At 50.2% G+C, this 22,956-nt stretch overlaps 1 protein-coding gene across 3 annotated transcripts in view; it reads left to right on the top strand.

Moving 5' to 3' along the window:
• Positions 1-22,956, top strand: part of RNF220 (ring finger protein 220) — a 252,675-nt gene that overhangs the window by 194,661 nt on the left and 35,058 nt on the right. For all 3 annotated transcript variants that reach the window (XM_025380650.1, XM_025380644.1, XM_025380660.1), the window contains one exon: positions 20,239-20,371. In XM_025380650.1, the coding sequence (XP_025236435.1) occupies positions 20,239-20,371 (133 nt within the window). The remainder of the gene's footprint in view (positions 1-20,238; positions 20,372-22,956) is intronic.

Here is a 22,956-nt window from a genome sequence, read left to right on the forward strand (position 1 = left end):
TTTTTTTTTTTGAGACGGAGTCTTGCTCTGTCACCCAGGCTAGAGTGCAGTGGCCGGATCTCAGCTCACTGCAAGCTCCTCCTCTCGGGTTCACGCCATTCTCCTGCCTCAGCCTCCCGAGTAGCTGGGACTACAGGCACCCGCCACTTCGCCCGGCTAGTTTTTTGTATTTTTTAGTAGAGACGGGGTTTCACCGTATTAGCCAGGATGGTCTCGATCTCCTGACCTCGTGATCCGCCCGTCTCGGCCTCCCAAAGTCCTGGGATTACAGGCTTGAGCCACCGCGCCCAGCCAGGGATAAACTCTTAAAGTCCAGTTTGAATAACCTACCACCCCTGCAGGAATCCGCTTCTGCACTACCCAGAAGGGCCAGGCAGCGGACAGAAAAAGGAAGGTGAAAGGCCCCCAAGAGAAACTTTGATTTGAAAAGAAAAGCCCTGGAGGGTGTTTTGCCTGCCCCCCTCCCTTGTTGCTTCATTCCTTCCTCCTCCCTTCACTCCCTCCATCCTACCCCCTTCACCTGCACTCGGGGCTGGGCTAATGGACATGCTTCCTCCCAGCCTTCCCCACATCCCAGGAAATGGAGCCCATCGGGCAGAGCAGAGCCACATGGGGTAAGGCAGGGACAGAACTCCTTTCCCTGGCAGAAATGGCCTTGCAGGGAGAGTCTGGGGAATGCCTATTCTCAACTAGACTGCCAAATTGCTCTTTTCCTTTGTCTGGGGCGATCCCTGAGCTCCCTTGCTGAGTCCTCTAAGAGCCTGATCCAGGCATGTGTCCCCACACCCTAATACCCCACTGCCCTGGCTCAGGCTGGTATCCAGAAGAAAGTATGGTAGAGGACTAGGAAGGTTATCGAGAGGCTAAGGGGGCGTTCAGTCTTGGGCAGGACTGAAGCAATCAATAGCCCATTGGGAACTGGGGTTAATTGGGGAATTTGGATTCGACTGGATTGAAGTTTAGGGCTTGGGCTAGGAGGTAGGGCTGGGTTGGCTCAAAGTACTGGGGTTAGGTTTAGGTTCAGAGCTTTTCTAGAGACTGCCCAACTCATGCTGGTCTAGCTAAGCTCATCTCCAGAAAAAAAGAGGGGCTCTACCCTTGGCCTCTGATTCGGGGCCTTATTTAAAGACATAGGAGTGAGGGTGAAGATGGGCTTTGGAGGACAGCAGAGCCAGTGCCTCCCTACTATGGGGCTGTTTAGTTAGGACCTTGCTACTCAAAGAGCATCCACAGACCCGCAGCACTGGTTTCACCTAGGAGCTTGGTAGAAATGCAAAATCTTGGATCCACTCTAGAGCTGCTGAATCAGACTCTGTGTTTTAGATTAACCTCCAAGTGTTCCATGCACACTTAAAGTGTGAGAAGCCTGGTGAAGGCTCTGCCTGAAGGAAGGCCTGAGGTAGGAGTGGGAGGCCAAGGGGCACCCAGCACCTCAGCCGGCTCCGGGGCCCCTGCCTAACACCCCCTCCCAGTGCTGGAGCCACAGCGACACCTACTGGCCACGGGCACCTAAACCACCTCCTCCAGGGCGCCCAAGCCCTGTGGTCCATCTGGCCCAGCCTGTCCTGCACCCTGAAGCTGGCATTCCTGAGTTCTGGAAATCTGGCTCCCTGGGACAGTCTAGTGGAGCAGGTACAGGGTGGGCCAGGGCTCAGTGCAGAGCAGGGCTGTGTGCAGACTGGGGCTCTGCGGCCTCAGTGTGAAGAAAGCAGGATCAGTAAGCAGGTGTTTTCTCAGGGGCATGACGCTCAGGTCACATCCCCAGCCCTAGTGTTCTCTCCAGACTCAGCAATACTGAGCACGTGTTTGTCTGCTCTCTTCACTGAAACCCTCAGCCAGAATGGACAGGGTACAGCTTCCCATTCCAACCAGCATCGAGCAGATGCCCTGTGAGGAGCAAAGATTTTTTTTTTTTTTTTTTTTTGAGACAGGGTCTTGCTCTGTCACCTGGGCTGGAGTGCAGTGGCGCAATCTTGGCTCATTGCAAGCTCCACCTCCTGGGTTTACGCCATTTTCCCGCCTCAGCCTCCCGAGTAGCTGGGACTACAGACGCCCACCACCACGCCCAGCTAATTTTTCTGTATTTTTAGTAGAGACAGGGTTTGGCCATGTTAGCCAGGATGGTCTCGATCTCCTGACCTTGTGATCCGCCCGCCTCAGCCTCCCAAAGTGCTGGGATTACAGACGTGAGCCACCACACCCAGCCAAGGAGCAAAGATTTTTGAACCTATGTCTACATGACTCTTCCTGGAAATGGACTTTTAGGAAGGACAACAACTAAAAAGCAACTCAAGGAAGGGGAGCAGGTAGGATATTTCCACTGTGGTGGTTGCTGGAGACTCCCATGAAAGAATTCTAAGTCAAAAGGGGAGACTGAGGCCAAAGGGCAGAGAAGTAAAAAGATAGAGAAGGGGCTGGGTGCGGTGGCTCATCCCTGTAATGCCAGCACTTTGGGAAGCTGAGGTGGGTGGATCACCTGAGGTCAGGAGACCAGCCTGGCCAATATGGTGAAACCTTGTCTCTACTAAAAATACAATAATTACCTGGGTGTAGTGGCAGGCACCTGTAATCCCAGCTACTCAGGAGGCTGAGGCAGGAGAATCGCTTGAACTCGGGAGGCAGAGGTTGTAGTGAGCCATCATGCCATTGCACTCCAACCTGGGGGACAAAAGCAAGACTCTGTCTCAAAACAAACAAACAAACAAACAAACAAAACAGTACAGTGCTTTGCACAGAGTAAGCATTTGATTAGTGTTACCACTTCCCTCAGTCTCAAAAAAAAAAAAAAAAAAAAAAAGGGAAGGACGCCGACCCACTTCCAAGGCAAGGCTCAGCGGACCCATCCCAAGTGGCCTGGCTGGCCCGGGGAGGAGAGAAGGGACTCTTTCTGGGCAGCTGTGAGCCTCCCCTCCCATCATTGCCAAATGCCAGTTATTGCTGGATCCCCTCCCTCTAGTCTGCTCTCAACTATGAGGAGTTTGCCCAAGAACTAAATGAATGTGATTGCCCACCAGTGTCTGCCATTAGTGGTGATTAGTTAAAACATCAGAGTCTAAACAGTCAATTGGTTCTAATAATTAATACTGTGGCTCAGCTGTGATTGAGAGAGAACAAGAAAGTGGGAGAGAGGGAGGAAGGAGGGTAAGGGAGATGGAAAAAGAAGAGAGAAAGGGATTGGCAGAGGAGCCGCAGCTCTGTAGCTACCATTTCCTGACCCGCATGCCAGATGCCATGCTGTAGAGTGCATCTAGCTCCAAATTCTGTGCCCTTTCAAGACATTTTATGTAAGTTATACCACCAAGGTATCCTAATCACCCTATTAGGCAAGTATAATTATTATCTTCTTTTTATAGGTAAGAAAAAGGAGGCACAGGAAGGTAAAAGCTAGCAGATGCTCAGTAATAATTTTGTGAATGAGTAGATAAATAAATGAATGAAGTAGCCAGAACTGAAATTCAAACCCAGGTTAGCATGGCTTCAAAAACTTTGGGGGGGAAAGGGGTAAGAAGGGGACAATTTGAAGAGACAAAGGAAAACAAGACAGAAAATACACATTCTTCTCTGTCTCAACATACATACACGCCCTTCCCTCTCTCTCTCTCTCTCTCTCACACACACACACACGAACCTCTCTCACCTCTCTCTCTCACGCTGTGCCCCTCCCTCTCATCCACACCTCTCACATTCTTTTCATACACAACACATCTGTCGCGCACCCCTTTCTCTCATCCCCTCTCCCACACCCACTCTTGCACACACACCGTTTCTCATGAACATCTCCCAGATGGCTCCGGCACACACGCACCTCTCTGTCTCATAGAAGACTCTCACACGCACATATTCACCCCTCAGCCACACTTTTTTATTTCTCCTTGCACACTTCTTGGTCTTTCTCAGACTTACATGGACCTCTTTCTCTCATGTACACACCTCCTCTTCCCAGTGCCCTTGTCTGTCTTCCTCAGTGCGCTATCTCCAGTCTCAAAGAGTGTTTGGGAAATGAAATAAACATACACCTGTCTACCTCCTTCACGTACAACCCCCCACTGTCTCCTCACACCCCACCCCACCCACCTCTCTCTCTCTCTCTCTCTCTCGTTCTCTCTCGAACACAGGTGTACACTTTGGGACGTATCCTGAAACCAGCCCCCTCACGCCCCCTGCCCACCCCCTCCAAGAGTCAGGCCTCCAGATGTGCTCTCTCTGGCTAGACTTGCTAATCTTTGAACTGTCTCCAGATCTTGAATGGTCATGTGGACTTTCCTGCCTGGTGATGGGGAGGGGGAAACAGGGAGGGGGCTAAGCCCAGAGTCCTCAGTTATTCTGGAGCAGGTTCAGCTCGTCCCCACCCCTCCCCAGGTCATGAGCAGCAGCAGGAGCTGCAAGCGAGCAGGATGGCTGTGTGTGCATTGCTATTAATCACCCCTCCTGGTCCGCTAACGAGGCTAATGCGGTAAGTGACAATAGCCCATCTTGGTTCCTGATTTAGGGGCTCAGGACGGAAGCTGGGCTCCTGGGAGTGAAGACGTGAATTCTCCACGACACTAAACCTTCAAATAAATCTCCTCCAGTCAGAGAAGCCCAGGGCACTAAATCCCACACGCCGGTAATTGAAACCCTTAGAGCTTTCTTGGGTAGGGAAATTGCTGAGGGAGAGAGAGAAAGCGTGCAGCCCAGGGGTTCCGGGTGGGGCACGGGCCCACCGAGAGGCCTGCAAAGCTCTCTGGGATAGGGGAGCTGCTGGGGACCCTCTAGGAGCATGTGACTGGCCGTCTGTCCTCGTGTGTATGTCTGTCAGTGTTTCTAGGCATGGGATTTTGCTGTCTGGTTATGTTCACACGGTCACTGCCCACCCATTTCCTACCAGGTCTATGAACACTTAATATTTTGGTAAGGAGAGCGGTTCTGGAGCTTCTGTCTTTTGAGAGCTTCTACACTTTGACACTCTTGGGGCCTCTGACTCCTACTGACCATGAAGCAAGGCTTCATTTAAGCAAAAGAAGTTTTCAGCATTGCCTCAATTGCCTTCCTTCCCCTGTTCCCATCTCTCTCACCCTCACACTTCCCCCACCCCACCTCTCTTTTTTTCCAGGCATTCTCCTGCAGGCCCTTCACTCCCATTCACTTAATCCCTGAATCATTCAACAGTTACTAATACCCACCCTATGCCAGACCCTATGCCCAGGGTCCTGAGTGTCCCAGGATGAATCAGAGAATCTCTCTGCCCTCAAAAAGCTCACTCTGGGCACACTGCCTACAGGGTAGCCCTGCTCCACAAGGAGCAGTAAAAAATAAATAAATAAAACAAAGAGCTCAGAATCTCCCAGACAAGACAGATGAATAAACAAATAATTGCAATATTATATGATGTATGCAATAACAGACATATAGACATATGCGGAACATAGCACGAAAAAGAGAGTAATTAACTATCAGGGAAGGCTTCAAAGAGGAAGCATTGTCTGAGTGTGCTCTTCAAGAATAAATATGGCTGGCCGGGCGCGGTGGCTCAAGCCTGTAATCCCAGCACTTTGGGAGACCGAGGTGGATGGATTGCTTGAGCTCAAGAGTTCAAGACCAGCCTGGGCAACATGACCCAACCCTATCTCTACAAAAAGTTAGCTGGGTGTAGTGGTATGTGCCTATAGTCCCAGCTACCCAGGAAGCTGAGGTGAGAGGATCACTGAGCCTAGCAGTGGAGACTGCAGTGAGCTGTAATTGCGCTACTGCACTCCAGCATGGGCAACAGAGTGAGACCCAGTCTCAAAATAAAAAAGGAATAAATCACAGTTAAAAGTTGCCCACAGGGAGATGATGGCATGGGCATGAGCATTATTGGCAGTGAGAATGCCAGATGAAGAGCTACATTTTGTCCAGGCAGAGCACACACTATTACAAGATGGGATAGGAGGCTGGAGAGGGGCTTGTATGATAAAGAGTTCAGAATGTATGCTGTGGCTTTGGGAGCCAGGGAAGGATCTTAAGCAGCTGAATGATATGATCTGATTTGTGTTTTAGGAAGATCCTTGTAACTGTAGGGATGGAATAGATTAGCGGGGACAGAAATACATGAGGAGACCTAAGAGTAGGGACTGAATATGAAGATGCTTGAACTAGGGCAATGAAGAAAAGAAGATGGTTCTGACCAGTACTTAGGAGGTAAAAAACAGGTAAGATGTTGACTTACTGGATGTAGAGACTGGAGTAAAGAGTAAAAGTTAAGATTGTCAATTTAGGGAGGTCTCTGGATAGTGGTACCATTCACTGAAACCAAAAGCAGGAGGAGGACAGGCCTGGAGGAAGGTAAGTCCCATCTCAGACGTGTTGAGCTTAAAGATCCTTTGGGACATCCAAGCAGAGCATCTTCTATGCAGTGTTGTGCATGGCTCAGATTGGAGGTACAGGCTGAGGGAATGAAACCAGAGTTTCAGAGATCACACATAGAATGCGGAGAGAGGGAGAAGTGAATGATGACAAGGGCAATAGCTAACATCAGAGGCAGCAGAATAGCGTGATTAAGAGCATGCATGGGGCTGTGGTACTACATAAGTCCCACACAGCCACTTACCTCGTAACCATGGGCAAGCTAAGAACTTCTCTATGCCTCTGTTCCCTTACTTACAAAATAGGGATTAGGCCGGGCGTGGTGGTTCATGCCTGTAATCTCAGCACTTTGGGAGGCCGAGGTGGATGGATCACCTGAGGTCAGGAATTCAAGACCAGCCTGGCCAACATGGCGAAACCCCATCTCTACTAAAAATACAAAAATTAGCCAGGTGTGGTGGCACACACCTGTAGTCCCAGGTCCTCGGGAAGCTGAGGCAGGAGAATCACTTGAACCCGGGAGGTAGAGGTTGCAGTGAGCCGAGATCACGCCATTGCACTCCAGCCTGGGCGACAAGAACAAGACTGTCTCAAAAAAATAAATAAAAAGTATAGTGCTTGGCACAGAGTAAGCATTTGATTAGTGTTACCACTTCCCCTCTTCCGCATCTCTTCAACAAGTACTTATCTATAACACCTCAGCTTGTGTACTCTTCCTCAGGGAAGCCTGTCTAGGTTTCTCTGAACAAGGCAAATCTCCATATTACAGGCTCCCGCAGCAATGTCGACCTCTTTTTGGCACAATTGCAATTTTACAGTTGTACAAGTATTTTATTGCATCTGTTCTCTCACTAGACTGTGAGCTCCATAAGGACATGGATCTCATTGTATCCCTAGACCCCAGTATATTGCCTAGCACATGGAAGGCACTCAACAAATATTTATTGGACTAATGTATAAATATAACTGGAGTATCTATTGTGGATGATCACCAAGGACCTCATTGAGAGTAGTTTCCATAGAATGGTGGGGATGAAACTCAGGCTGTGATGAGTTAAGAAGTGGTTAGGAGGTAAAAGAGTATGGACAGCAAGCAAGTCTTTGGAGCATCTTAGGTGAGAAGAGAAGGAGAAGAAAAGGCCATTAGTAAAAGGGTGCCATATGGAAGAGAGAGCTGGGTTGTTGAGGCTGATGTTGCTGTAATATGGGAGAGATGCGGGAGTTGATATGCTGATGGAGGGAAGCATGAGGAAGGGAAGGAGAAGATGCAGTACAGAGGGAGAACTTGGCAGCTTTCCCAGGGAACATAGGCAGGATTGGGATCGAAGCCCAGGAGAAGTGATTAGGCTAAAGTAGGAGGATGCCTCTTCCACTGAAACTGGAGGGAGCAAGGAGGTGAGAGTAGATCCATAAGCTGAGGAAATTCATGCCTAAGGACTAAATTTCAGAGTGAAGGAGGAAGCAAGGCCACCTAGCAGAGAGAGGGGGACAGGAGATGGAGAGGCGGCTCAAGATAGTAAAATATTATTGAATTGTCTCTGGGAAAGAGGAGACGGAGCTGACCAAGAGCATGTAAAAGGATTGCTTAGTGGTGCTGAGATTGGAAACTGTGAATTTTTATTGGCACATATCCACGTGGTTTTGTGATTTTCCCCAACTGTGCTTAGCCGCCTGCGTGTCTGAGACAAAAAGGAGAATAGTTGGGTTGTGGAGAAGGCAAAGGAAGTAAGAAGTTGAGTGTGTTGGCAAGATGGTGTTGAAGGTGCACAACAGGCGTGGGCTAGCATCCATGAGTATGTGGTGGCTTGGGAGTTGGGAGTTGGGAGAAGGGAAGAGGGAGGAGCAAGTTTAATGGGTACAAGGCTTTGAGAGGGCTTAGGGGAGAGGGAGTTCCATCACAGGTCCTATTTAGGTTGATGACAAGGATCTCCAGGAGGAAGTCAAGTACAGGAAAAAATAATAGGAGCTGAGGAGGTCAGGACAGTGATGGGCTTGGGGGAGAGAGGCGAGTGTGAAAGTCCTGGGTGAGTGTAGAAAATGGTAGGTAACTGACCTCAAAGAGTCCAGAAAGTGGAGAGGCAATGAGCTGGAAGACACTGAGCCCACCTTCTGGCCTGAGGAGCATGGAGTTGAGAGAATAAAAAGCCTGCACCAGAGAGGACCGCAAGTGAGTGGCAGCATCTCCGGGTTCTGGGGAAAATGAGTAGAGGAAGTAAAGGGAATATCTAGAGACTGCAGATGGAGAGGAGTTTATTGGCATGGTCCTGTGTCCCAGAGGTCATGCTGGGAAGGTAGTGGAGAGACATCAGTCGGAGCCATCTCCACCACTACCTTCTGTCCACTGCATCCCTCCCAGAACTGCCTGCATCTCTAGCCTGCCTTCCCCAACTTGATGTCTCTCCTCCTTCACTGACTCCCGACTCCACCTCACACACACATACTGCTCATCTCATCCACCCCCCACACACATACCGCTCATCCCATCCATCCGTCCATTCCTCTTCTTCCCACACTCCTCCTTAATTCTCCCCTCCCCAGACCCTTCCCCTGCCCTGCCCCACCCCATCCGGCCTGAGTGAGCAGGAACCCCTGCACCTTCATTTCTCAGGTCACTGCTTGGCTAATGGGCTATTAATTTGCTCAATCGTCCCCTGTGAGGCAAACTCAATTTCTGCCAGCCAGTCATCCCTCCCTGTCGACAGCGTGATTGATTGGAGGAACAGCTGTCACCGCCCGGCTCCCTGCTCCCTGCCTCCTTCTCTCCGAGTCCACACCACCCCTCCTCCTCGGGCCGCCGCCCTGCGCCCACAGAGGCAGCACACCCTGCCACCTGCCCAAGGATCTGTCGCCAGCAATGAAAAATGACAGAAATATTTAAGGACAAATAAGGTTTCCCAACGCAATTGAAAATGATTACAGGCAGCTACAGATGGGGCCAATCTGATGCGCAGCAGCAAATCAAATCGAATTTCCTTATCGGCGTATTATTTTAGGCGTTATCTGGCACGTTGATGCAGTTATCAATTCAATTTCAGCCGCCGGTCCGCTGTTTACTGTCTCGCTTTTGCTGGGAAAAGGTAAACATGCTCAGCCCAGCAAATTAATTTCTGGCTGAAGCCAGAGGCTGCAAAGAACTGCTACCCAGGACCCACGGCCCCCACCTTGGCCCCAGGCTACAGTGGGCCAGGCCAGAGCTCGCCCAGGGAGCAGAAGTCCCACTATTTGCCTGCCCAAGTCTGGCCCCAGACCCAAGCAGGATTCAGAGCTCCTGGGAGGCTGAGGTGACCGTTGTTGGCTCCGCCGCTGCTGCCAGGGAGAGGTGAAGGTCTCCCATTAATTCCCAGCTAAAAATGACAAATTCATCTTGGACGACAATTAAATGAAGTCAGTAATTGATGCTAATTGATCTCCAGATGCGAGGGCTCCCCTCAGCCTTAGCAGCACGTGGCTGGCTGTTCACTCTCCCCATCCAGCCCTTCTCTTCCTCTACCTCCCTCTGCTGCTCTCATAGTCCTTGTTCCCTCCCTAGGGTTCTGGGTCTCTTAACCCCTCAGGTGTGAGGGAGGCAGCTGGCCTGGGATGTGCTAGCAGGCAGTGCCTGAGGCCAGCAGCTGGCCCATTGCCCATCCAGCCCTGCAGGCACTTGTAATCGGTGCCCCCACGGTCCACCCATCAGCCTGGAAAGCAGGTAACACTGCCCTCCTTGGCAGCTCAGGATTTATTGCCCACAGCTGCGGAGGTTCCCACTTCATTTTTATAAGCCCATCGTCAGAACCAGCAGGGGGTAAAGCACACTTGAAGTTACTTTCCTTTAAACAGTACAGTCTTAGCATTTTGGCTGCATGGCAAGGAAGGCATGGGAGAGAGTGGAGTGTGTGGGCAGGCTAGGGAGAATAGGCAGGTATAGTGGGTCCACACCTGAACATATGCATAGGTGCTCAGGTGTTTGTCTAAATGCAAAAAAATACCCACACTGCGTGAGCACCTGTGTGTGCCAGTGCCAGCACAAGCATGTGTCCAGACACTTGAGAGGATGCATGTGCAGGTCCACATGCAGATATTTTCCAGAATCAGGCCCTTGACTGTAGTCTCTGAAGCCTAATCCCAGGGAACTCTGCGAGGCCCTGCCTGCCCCACCCACCACTGGCCCAGCCCAGCCCAGGGAGCTGTCTGGAAGTTAGTAGCTAAAGAAGGAGGGAAACTGAATTGTAGCTCCGCAAGAGGAGAGAGGCTGTAGTTACGTTTGAAATAGCCAAGGTCATGGGTGTGAAACAGCTGTGGCCCCTGAAGCCCCGCCAGTCTCTGAACAGGTTGGCTGGTGCCTTTGGCTGGAACAAAGGCTCATGGGGCCAAGGGTTTAGCTTCTATGACCAAGACTCAGTGAGCTTGCTTGTGCCTTGGCCTGGAGCCTTTGGCTCCAGCTCGAGCCCAAGTCTGAGCCTAAACCTGTCCACAGACTGACCTCACCTGGCTGTCTTGCAGATGTTTGCCACTGGCCACCCAGGAGCCATGTCTGGCTCAATCCAGGCACCCTCTATTGCTAGAGACAGTAAATAGCATGCATTATAATAGGAATCAGGCTCTTGTATCTGGAGCTGGCAGGAGGCCATGTGGAATGGGCAGTGCCAGTCGGAGCTTCTGCAGGCAGAATGGAGGGAGAAGGAAAGATGGTAAGGGTATGTAGGTATGAATGTTTCACACCTGTATATTATATCTAGGTATGTGTGTCACATGTAAGGAACCTCATGCTGTGTCAGAGGGTCTATACATGCCTTATAGAAAGAAGAGGAGCAGATAAAGAAAAGCATATATAGGGGCCGGGCACGGTGGCTCACGCCTGTAATCCCAGCACTTTGGGAGGCTGAGGCAGTGGACCACGAGGTCAGGGGATGGAGACCATCCTGGCCAACATGGTGAAACCTCATCTCTACTAGAGATGCAAAAATTACCTGAGCGTGGTGGTGGGCACCTGTAGTCCCAGCTTCTCGGGAGACTGAGGTGGGATAATCACTTGAACCTGGGAGGCAGAGGTTGCAGTGAGCTGAGATCATGCCACTGCACTCCAGCCTGCGACAGAGTGAGACTCCGTCTCAAAAAAAAAGAAAAGAAAAGAAAAAAGAAAAAGAAAAGCAAAGCATATGTAGAAGGGTAGATGAGCAGACTAGACCAGAGTCAGGGTAGGACAAGGAATGAGAGAAGAACTCCATGGCATCTCCCAGCTGGCATCTGCCTCTTTGGGGATTTAGCAAGGTCAGTGATCACTTATTCATTAATTCAAACAATATTTATTGATTTCTACTATTACTCTGACTATTCTCTCACTTTGGGCTATGCCCTCTGCTAGATGCTGGGGCTATAGCAGGGAACAAGTTAATTTTAGCCCTCAGTAAACTTACAATCTAAAGGAGGTGACAGAATCATAACAGGTAATAACAACACTATGACAAGTGCTGTGATAGAAGTAGCACAAGAGGCTTCGGGAACACAGAGGAGGCACCCAATACAGTCTGGGGGAGTCCGGGAAGGCCATGTGGAGGAAGGAACTCTAGGCTGAATCCTAAAGGATGAGGAAGAGTTAGCCAGCTTGTGCAACTAACCCCTGTCCTATCCTTTTTGGTTGTTTAGCAAGCCCAAAGCAGAAACAAATAGGCCTATTGGGTTCCAAGTGACTCTGGAACTGCTGAAAATGTCACGTCTGCCCCACAAGGACCGGCAACTACCCTGGGGTCTGGGCAAGAGGGTGCACAGCTGTTCCCAGGACATCCCTGGGCACCAGAGGAAAGCATGGGCCACGGCTAAATACATATCTCTCCCCTGCCCGCCCTACCCCCACCTCCTCAACCAGGGATGCCTATTAATCCTGACAAATGATGACTTACGAACATGTAATGCAAACTGATTCATCATACATTCAAATCCGCCGCCCCGCCCCAGCGGGAGGCCCCAGCCAGACAAGTGTATTACACGGATAATGTATTTGACGTATTAATAAAACCAGCCGTATTGCTCTGGCCCGGAGACTGGGGAATGCCAATATACGATGACAGATCACATATTGATGAAATCCAGATGTTTGGAATCATAGTCTTGGGGCCTCGTTCATATTGACTGAAGGTAAAAAATGCCATCTGTCAGCATGTTAACTCTTGCTGTCCCATACTCAGCAGAAGCGCCAATCATAGTTTTAAGAGAAGGAGGAAGGGACTGAGTGAGGGGAGAGTGGATGAGTAATTAGGTGGTTTGGATGGATGACAGGTGGATGAACTGGAGGGTAGATGGTTGTGCTATGGATAAGATGAGTGGATGGGACACTTTTCATGCCTTGTGTTCTTGACCTCTCAACAGCATGTGACCTTACTGAGGACAGTAGAGTCCTTGAAACTCTTCCTTTCTTGGCTTCAATGACATCACACTTTCCTTGTTTTCATTCTACCTCTTGGCTCTTCCTTCTTAGTCCTTGATGCCTTAAACTTCCTCTAACTGTAAACCAAGGTTCTGTTCCAGATACTCTTCCTAGTGTATTTTCTCTCCCTAGGTGAGCTTGCCTACTCTGAACTTCATTCATTTATGTATTCCATAAATATTTATTGAGTATTTACCATATGCCAGACATTGTTCCAGGCAGAGGACACAGTGGTGAGCTTTGGTTCTCTATGTCAGTGTCTCCCGGGTCTAGAACTCTAGCTCTGGCTCACATACAGTGCCTACTCAGCATTTTCACATGGATGTCTAATAGTTTCTCAAACTAAGTACATCCAAAACTCAACTCATTTTCTTTCTTACCAAGCCTGCTGCTCCTCCTCCCATTCCATAAGTTGGTCAATGGTCTACCACCTAGAAGTTGCTCAAGCCAGAAACCTGGAAGTCATCCTTAACTCTTTTCTGTCCCTTAGCTTCCATGTCCAATCCATCTGCTTCTATTCATCTCCAGCATCGTCATGCTAGAGCAAGCTGCCATCGTCTCTCCCCTGAGTTAGTGAGATAACCTCCTAAATAGCCTTCCTGCACTTGCTCTTGCCCCTTAGACCACTGGCTACTTTGCAGTTAGAATAATCTTTTTTAAATGCAAGTCTGACATATCACTCCCCTGTTTAAAACTCTCTGATGGCTTCTTATTGTATGTTAAAAAAATAATAACCAAAATCACTAATGTAGTTTAAAAGTCCTCCAGGATCTGCCCTCTCTATCATCATACCTCAGCACTCTGCCCCTCACTCACTCTGTCTGCTCCAGCCACATCGGACTTTTTCTGATTCCTCACTTAGGCTCTTTCTCCTGTGTACCTTCAAATGTGCTGTTTTCTTTTTGTTTTCTTTTTTTTTTTTTTTTTTTTCCGAGACGGAGTCTTGCTCTGTCACCCAGGCTGGAGTGCAGTGGTGTAATCTTGGCTCACTGCAAGCTTCGCCTCCCGGGTTCATGCCATTCTCCTTGCCTCAGCCTCCCGAGTAGCTGGGACTACAGGTGCCCGCCACCACACCTGGCTTTTTTTGGTTGTTGTTGTTGTTTTTTTTTTTTAAGTAGAAACAGGGTTTCACCGCGTTAGCCAGGATGATTTCGATCTCCTGACCTCGTGATCTGCTCGCCTCGGCCTCCCAAAGTGCTGAGGTTACAGGCGTGAGCCACTGCCCCCAGCCAAATGTGCTGTTTTCTATCTAGAGCTCCACTTCCCACAATCACTGTTTGACTGGTTCCCACGCATCCTTCAGCCTTCGTTGAATGTCACTTCCCTCACCTTCCAGACCAGATGATATACTCCCCTAGTTCTGTGTACTTTTTTTTTTTTTTTTTAAGACAGGGTCTCACTCTGTAGCCCAGCCTGGAGTGCAGTGGTACGATCATAGCTCACTGCAACCTCAAACTCCTGGGCTCAAGCGATCCTCCTGCCTCAGCCTCCCAAGTAGCTGGGACTACAGGCACATGCCGCCACAGCTGGCTAATTTTTTAATTTTTTTGTAGAGACAGGGTCTAACCGTGTTGCCCAGGCTGACCAAACTCCTGGCCTTAAGCAATCCTCCCACCTCAGCCTCTCGAAGTGCTAGGATTACAGGTTTGAGCCACCACACCAGCCCCATGTACTTTTCTTTTCCTAAGACCACTCTGGGGACAATTGTTTCATGTTTCCATCCATAGTTAGGTCCTAAGCTCCCTGAGGGCAGAGATTGTGCCTGTCTTCATTATTGTCTGGCATCTGTGCTATAGCGACCCCTAGTGGGCATCCAGTAAACATCTGTGGAGTCGTATTTAATCATTGGCTAGGTGAGTGGGTGGGTAGGTAGGTAGTTTGGTATTCAGATCTGGACTCAGACCTGGATTTAAATCCCTGCTCTGAACTTTGTAGCTGTCACCACATTGTTCTGAGCCCCATTTTCCTCATCAGTGTGATAGAGACAGTGACACCTACCTCACGGAACCACTGTAAGGATTAATGAGGTAAAGTATGTGTAGTACTGACCTACAGCCAAATATATAATGATACTTGATAGACAGTTGTTGTTATTAAAAATGGACAGATAATGGATAGATGATAGTTGGATGGACAGATGGATACACCGACATATAAACCAATAAACAGATATATGGGTAATGATGGATAGGAAGAAGGAACTCCATGGGGGCCAGAGGAGCTAGGACCAGGACACCTACTGAATGGTAAAAGATCTGGATCATAGAAGGGAAGAAGGCCAGATACAGGCAAGGCAGGGCAGGTGTCAGGATGGGGCGGATATTGGCACAAACAACAAACTTTGCCAGTGTGTTACTGGAGGCACTAATGACTCCTCCCTTGTACATAGCCCTGATTTCACTGGATCTTCACAGAAGTCCTGGGAGTTAGATATCATTCTCCCCATTTCACACAAGGAGAAATGAAGCTCAATAACATTAAGTGATTTGCCCAAGGTCACACAGCTAGCAAGAGGCAGCTCTGTTGAATTCTGCTTGAAGTTCCTGTTTCCTGGTCACTAGGAAATGGAAGCCCTTCCATTGAAGGGGTAGGACTAGGACACACATGTGTACAGATAAACACACACATATGCCCACACACATACTCTTAAAAGCCCCAGCCTCCATGGCCATCTGTAATTAGAGTCACCCTCACCTTCATTTCAACCCTTCTCATCCCTATCAGACACCAGGCAGTCAAGCCATGCTTTTTGTGGTCTGTAGAGAAAAGATAATAGAGATGGGATTTGTTGCTTGGACAAGCAGAGAGGTGAGAATGGAACTCTCATGCAGCAGAACTGGGCAAAACCAAACAGGCCAAGCCAGAGAGGCAATCACACGGTGGGGAACTGCAAGGCCAGATGTGGGTGAGTGGTCAAGGAGGGGAGGGCTTTCCCTTTGAACAAGATCCCCGGCCTCTATGTGTCCAATTCTTCACCAGGCTTCGCTGTGGAAGATGGCCGGGAAGGAGCAGGCTGTGCAGGCCCTTGAGTTGCCTGTTCCCAACGGTCAACCATTCCCAACAGAGGGGGGCAGCAGAGGGCTGATCTAGGACCCCAGGTATCTGAGGTCTTACTTCGAGGTGAGAGGGCTGGGCCGGCTGGAGCCTGGTCCAAGCTAGGAAGAGGGCTGCCTTGGCCTGACCTCTCCTCTCCTCCTCAACAGGCCTGTCCTTTGCAGCTTACCATCAGTCACTCCCTGTTGGAGCCTCACTGTTGTCCAGCAGGAAAGCTATTCTAGCAGCTCAGCAAGGAAAAGGGACTCTCTGGAGGTCATACAACTTAGGGAGCCTCCAGGCTGGGACCTGATTCCCCTGACTCCCAGCCCCTGCCTCTACAGAGTCGCCTCTCCGCTCTTGGAGCTGGAGTTGCCCTGTATAAGGCTGAGGATGGGGTCAGCGCCCCTCCCCTCCCTGCCCTCCTCCTGCTTGCGGGGATACCTGCGGCAAGCAGAGAAGTGGAGGTGGCAGGCACTCCGTGGCTGGGGCGGTGGGGAGGGAGGTGCGGTAATGAATGTGGACGGGAGGCGGAATGAGCGATCCATCTTTGCATGGGAGGGAGGGGGCTGCGGGCGTTCCCCCCACACACTCACACACTCAATCAGGCGCTGTCAGACCTCCGGCCGCCTGGCATTTTGGTGAAGAATCTCTCAGCTAAAAATTGTTGTCAGTCCCATTTCCTCGTTATCAGTGCAAGGGCTGAGGCAGCGCCCGGGGATTAGCAGGAACGGCGAGCGCCCGCACCCGCCATCCTCTGCCGATAACACTGGGCCTCCCGCGTCACCTCCCCCATTCATCATCTTTAGCACTGACAGCCCATCCCAGTCCCTGTCCCCATCCCCATCCCCTTGTGCTTCCCACATCTCCCCACTATGCTGCTCAGCCCGGCTCCTGACCTCCTGAGGGAGCAAGGCCTCCTGAGGAGGGACAGGATTCAACCGAGGCCTACATGACCTAGACCTACCTGTGGCAAAAGGGTTTGGCTGGCTTTTGGGGGTTGGGGGTGTCATGAGCTGGAGAGAGGAACACTCGAGAGGACGCCTGCTGACAGCCTGCCTCTGGTGGGCTTGGTCTGCCCACCTGTGGTGCTGCCAGCAGTGTTGGAGAAGGGATTCCTGCATCCGATGGGCAGCTGGACTAAGGATTCCAGGGGCCTCGCCAGCCTGAAATGGACTTCCAGATTCTGGGAGCTGTGGAAAGGAAGAGCCAAAGGATGCTTCCTCCCAGGCGTAGGAAGAGTATGGGGTTGAGGGCTTCATTTCCACCCCAGCAAGACCACAGCCCCCTCCTCTTGGCCATCCCCAGCGGTTTTATGGCCCGTTTTATGGCCACTGTAATGGCCCAGGTCAAAAGCTTCAGGGAGCTGTATTCTGGGAATTATGCAAACGAGGAGCAGGCCCAGGGCCAGAGTATGGATTTTGTCATTAAACCTGGGCAGGCCATGTCGTTAGTGCAGTAAAACCCACGTCATGACCACAGGTCTCAATATAAAATTATAGAGAACACAGCGGGGGAGGGGACACAGGGGGCCCATGGCCATGCTGACACCTGCCACTCTAACCCCTGAGAAAATGAGGGTGTGATGGAGGGCAGAGGCTGCAGAGTCCCTCTGCTGATCCCTGCCAGTGCTATTCCTGAAGCTTGGAGGCAGGAAGAGGGCCTGTTGTCCTGATAGGAAAACTGGGGCCAAGCTCAGAAAAGTAGAATGTCCCTGTGGCAGCAAAGCAGATGAACTGAGTACAGGTATGTGGGAATGCTGACACCTGGTCCCCAGGCCTGGAGTGAGACATCTGGGCTCCAGGAACCCCTAAGAGCCAGACTTGGTATACCAGGCTAACGGGGGCTGAACCCCTGATATTTCCAGCTCAGCTCAGACCCCATGTCTGGGATCCACCTCCTTCTCCATTCTCCTCTCTTACCATTGCCCCCTGCAGACCCCAGCCCCTGCCTCAATTATCTGTTCCAACAACCTGTCAACTCCCTAACTCACTCCTTGCACCTCCTGCTGAGCGTCACCTCGCCCACAGATCCTGCCAACCTTGCTGGCCCCTTCCCACCTTCCCACGAATCCTTCATGTCCTCCTCATAGTTCTCGCCAGCACTGACTGCAGTCATGGGCTCTCTTTTTGCCTTTCCTACTAATTTGTGTTCTCCTCAAGGCCAAGGATGCATTATGTTTATCTCTGAGCTCCAGTTTCTCCTAGAATAATACCTGACAGAATAATTGTTACATGTTTGCTGAGTGAATAAAGTAATGAGATCAAAAGCTGAGTACAAAGGTCTGTATCCCATTCTGAGCCTCAATTGCCCTAGCTGTAAAGTAAAGATAATGGCCTGGAGAATGTCTAGGGTCTTGTTCACCTGTGAGATTCTCTGGCTAACTGAAGGTAGGAGCAGAGCTGAGACTGGACGCCTCATCTCCCACCTCCCACACCTGGGCCACATCTGCTGCTGTTACTCAGAGCTTCCCTCCAGCTGTCCCCTGAGCATCTGAGGCACAGCCACCTGATCAGTAGGACTTCCTCCCCTCCTCAGAGACCTTGCCACACAGACTGGAGCCTCCTGGATGGCTGGAGCTGCTGTCCCAGCCCTGCGAAGGTTATCTGGCTTCTAGGACAGTCTGTTCTTCGTTCCCACCTTTCTTCTCCCCTTTTCTCTTTTCCTCTCTCTTGCTTCATCGTGGAGCATCTAGGCTATGCCAGACCTGATATAAATTGTCTATAAATATAAAGATAAATAAGAAATGGTCTGTCCCACAAGGAACTCACAACTTATTCACTAACTCATTCATTTGCCTGATATACTTCTAAGGTACAGCTTAAATTTCGCTTCTTTGGTTAAGCCTTCTTTTTTTCCAGTCCTCAAAACACACACCCAAAATGAATTCCTTCTTCCTTTGAGCCCTCAGGTGACTCTTATCTGGGCATCCAGGGGAGCCGTAATCATCCTCAGTCTGGTGTCAAAGGGAGGTGGGTTTTGTGCTCAGCCTGAACTTGAGGCTTCCTCAAGTACAAGGTTGCTAGATTTAGCATATAAAAACATGGGACATCCAGATAAATTTGAATTCTAGAAAAATGATAAATAACTTTTAGAATAAGTATGTCCCATGTAATACTTGGGACATACTTATACTAAAAAAAAATTTCATTATCTGAAATTCAAATTCAACTGGGCATCCTGTGTGGAAACTGGCAACCCTACTTAGGCAACCACCTTGCTCATCACTGGCATGGCCTTTATCTTTCCGAAAGCTGATTTTGACCCCCTCCAGGAACCGGTGGGAAGAAGAAGAAGAAGGAAGGAAGATCTGGGTTCAAACTAAAGTCCTTTGTGCAGTCAGAGCATCCATGGATATGCAGGGATGTTTCTAAATTAATAGGGCTCCTCAACCTCACACCTGTAAGCAGAGGCTACAGAGCATTGCATGTCCCCATGAGTGGCAAGAGAGGCGTTTAAACATCCCAGCCAGGCCGGGCGCGGTGGCTCAAGCCTGTAATCCTAGCACTTTGGGAGGCCGAGACGGGCGGATCACGAGGTCAGGAGATCGAGACCATCCTGGCTAATACGGTGAAACCCCGTCTCTACTAAAAAATACAAAAAACTAGCCGGGCGAGGTGGCGAGCGCCTGTAGTCCCCGCTACTCGGGAGGCTGAGCCAGGAGAATGGCCTAAAACCCGGGAGGCGGAGCTTGCAGTGAGCAGAGATCCGGCCACTGCACTCCAGCCTGGGTGACAGAGCGAGACTCCGTCTCAAAAAAATAAATAAATAAATAAATAAATAAATAAATAAACATCCCAGCCAGCCAGGAGCAGTGGCTCATGCCTGTAATCCTAGCACTTTGGGAGGCCAAGATGAGAGGATCACTTGAGGCCAGGATTCAAGATCAGCCTGGCCAAAATAGTGACACCCATCTCTATTAAAAATAATAATAATAATAAGGCCAGGCACAGTAATCCCAGCACTTTGGGAGACCGAGGCTGGCAGATCACTTGAGGCCAGGAGTTTGAGACCAGGCTGACCAACAAGATGAAACTCCATCTCTACAAAAAATACAAAAATTAGCCAAGCATGATGGCATACGCCTGTAATCCCAACTACTCAGGAGGCTGAGGCAGGAGAATCACTTGGACCCAGAAGGCAGAGGTTGCAGTGAGCCAAGATCACACCACTGCACTCCAGCCTGGGCAATAGACCAATACTCTGTCTCAAATTAATTAATTAATTTAAAAAAGAAAAAAAATAGACATCCCATGGGGGATGTGTCCTAATATATTTCTGAGAGGGGTGGCTGGCTGAGGAGGTACCATTCATGGGCACAGCCTCTGGAGCTGCAAGGAAGAGGGGTGCTGGTGGGTTCTGAAACCCTTAGAAGCCCTAGAAGACAGCAGCAGGCTCGGGTTTCAGGACTGAGATGCTGGGTCTGCCTCCTGGACTAGCCCAGCTTACGTGTCTGTCTGTTCTTCTCCCCTCACCAGGTAAGAAGAAAGCAGCAGCATTGTTCGACAGCCAGGCCCCAATTTGCCCCATCTGCCAGGTCCTGCTGAGGCCCAGTGAGCTGCAGGAGCATATGGAGCAGGAACTGGAGCAGCTAGCCCAACTGCCCTCGAGGTAAGCCACCTGCCAGGGAGCCTGCCTGCTGGAGGCAGGGTTCTGGCCCCCGGATCCCAGGAGCAGCCGCCTGGCCCATACCCCAGCCCCTCGGGAGAAGACAGGACCCTGCCACCCTTCTCCACAACTCTGTTTCAATCCTCAGATCTTTCCGCTGAATGAAGCCACTTTCCTCTTCTTGCTCTATTTTTGGAGATGTGAGGAGAGTGACCCCGCAGTCCCCAGCCTCAAAGGAGAACATGAGAGGAGCTAGACAGGGGTGAGCCACTGCCACAGGCCCAGCACTGCCGTGTTGAGCCTCACAGCAGAATAAAAGAAGCAGGTCCTAGGCCTGGCAGGCCCCTCAGAAGTACAGCCTAGTCCCTCCAGGGGAGTGGGCACTGCCTTCTCTATGAATCTCAGTATCTGAAAGATGACAATCTTGAGAATGTGCTCAGGTGTGTCCCCCACTGTCCCACCCCACCTCACCCCCAGCCTCCCTCCCTTGTCCCTGCCTGAAGGACTGGGCTGAGCCTCCTCAAGGCCTGGTGGAGGAGCCAGGTTATCAAAAAGAGTAGAAGAGAGGTGTGACAAATTACCTAAAATCTTAGCAGTTTAAAGCAACCATTTCATTGTGCTCGTGGAATCTGTGAGGTCAGGAATTCAGACAGGGCACAGAGGAGATGGCTGATGTCTGCTCCGTGATGTCTGGGGCCTTAGCTGGGAAGACTGGGTGGCTGGGAGCCGGGTCATGTGGAGGCTGCTTCCCTCACATGTCTGGGGGTTGATGCTGGCTATCAGCTGGAACCTCAGCTGAAGCTAGAATCAAAGCATGTACATAGGGCTTCTCCATGTGGCCTCGGCTTCCTCATAGCTTGCCAACCTCGGGATGGTTGGAATTCTTGCATGGCAGCTTTGGGCTCCAGAAGCAAATGTTCCAGCCAATGAGATGGAAGCTGGATCACTTTTTATAACCTAGCCTGAAAGTCATTGAGTCTCACTTCCATTGTATTCTATTTATCGAGGCAGTATTAGACCACCCAGAATTCAAGGGGAGGGGACATACACCCCCCTTTTGATGGGAGGACTGGCAAGGTCACATTGTAGAAACATATGTGGGATGGAAGATATGGTTGCAGCCGTCTTTGGACAATATAATCTGCTACTGAGGGACAGCCTGCCCCGCTCCTCCTAGTCCGACCCTTATTCAGTTTAAGTCATCAGACTTGACTGATCCTCCTTCCTTCTACCTTCTAACCGAATCCCCATGCAGGGTGCAGGGGATCCCATAGTGAATCAGAATGGTCCCTGACCTTGAAAGTTCATAGCATGAGGGTTGGGAGGGTCGGGCAGTACAAACCCGGAGGGATGGAGACTGGTCTATGGGAAGAACTGGAGCTGGGGGCTGTCAAGGAGGCACCAAACCCAGCACAGAGCACAGAAGGTTTCCTCAGGAAGGTGAGGCCTGAGCTGAATTTTGAAGGAAGAAATATTTAGTCATCTATCGCTGTGCTACAAATTATCCTAAAACCTAGCGGCTAAAACAACACACATTTATTATCTCAGTTTCTGTGGTCATCAATTCAGGAACAGCTTAGCTGGATGGTTGTGGGTAGTAGTGGCTACTGGCTGGGAATCTCTCATGAAGCTGCAGTCAAGATGTGAACCAAGGCAACAGTCATCTGAAGATCTGACTGGGACTGCAGGATCTGCTTCCAAGATGCTCATTCACATGGCTGTTGGCAGGAGGCCTCAGTTCCCCTACATGTGGGTCTCTCCATAGGACAGCTTGAATTTCCCTATGACATGGCAGCTGACTTCCCACAGAGCATGCAGTCCAAGAGAGGACTAAGGAGGATGCCACAGTGCTTCTTATAATATAGTCTGGGAAGTCACACAGTGTTGCTTCTGTTCTATTCTATTCTATTCTATTCTATTCTATTCACTAGGAGCAAGTCGTCAAGTCCAGCTCATTCTCAAGGGAGAAGAATTAAGCTCTAGAAGCTCTATCCCTTGAAGGGAGGAGTATCCAAGAATCCATGGGCATAGAAGACTATACTAGTGATAATAATAATAATCCTTGTTGAACACTCACTGTGTGCCGAGTATTTTACATTGCATTAATTTATTTAATCTTCACAACAACCCTCTGAAGTAGGTGATAATAATTGCTCCCTTTTTACAGAGGAAGAAACTGAGGTGCAGACGAGTTAAGTGACATCTCTAAGGTTGCGCAGCTAGTAAGTGATGAAGATAAGATTCAAACCTAAAGTAATCTGACTTCAGTACCCATGCTCTTAATCACTCCCATCCCCACCACTTCCCACACACGCCTGGGATTGGCCTGCCAGTGGCAGAAAGTGGGGGAAAAAAAAATCCTTCTGCAGTTGAGTTCCATATTTTGACTGTCCAGGAGGGGTCCTGTGTAATTTGCTCCCAGAGGAGGACTTCTCCTAACAGGGTCAGAGAATTGAAGCAGAGGATAGAGGAGTCTGCCCAGCCTTGTAAAAGCAGTGTGCCCCCTAAGGGCCTGGAGAATGGGGGCCCCCAGCTCTCTGTCTGCCTCCTCGGTGAGGACCACATTACAGCGCAGTCCCAGGTGCTCC

This window comes from Theropithecus gelada, chromosome 1, assembly GCF_003255815.1.
Source record: "Theropithecus gelada isolate Dixy chromosome 1, Tgel_1.0, whole genome shotgun sequence".
Taxonomy (NCBI): domain Eukaryota; kingdom Metazoa; phylum Chordata; class Mammalia; order Primates; family Cercopithecidae; genus Theropithecus; species Theropithecus gelada.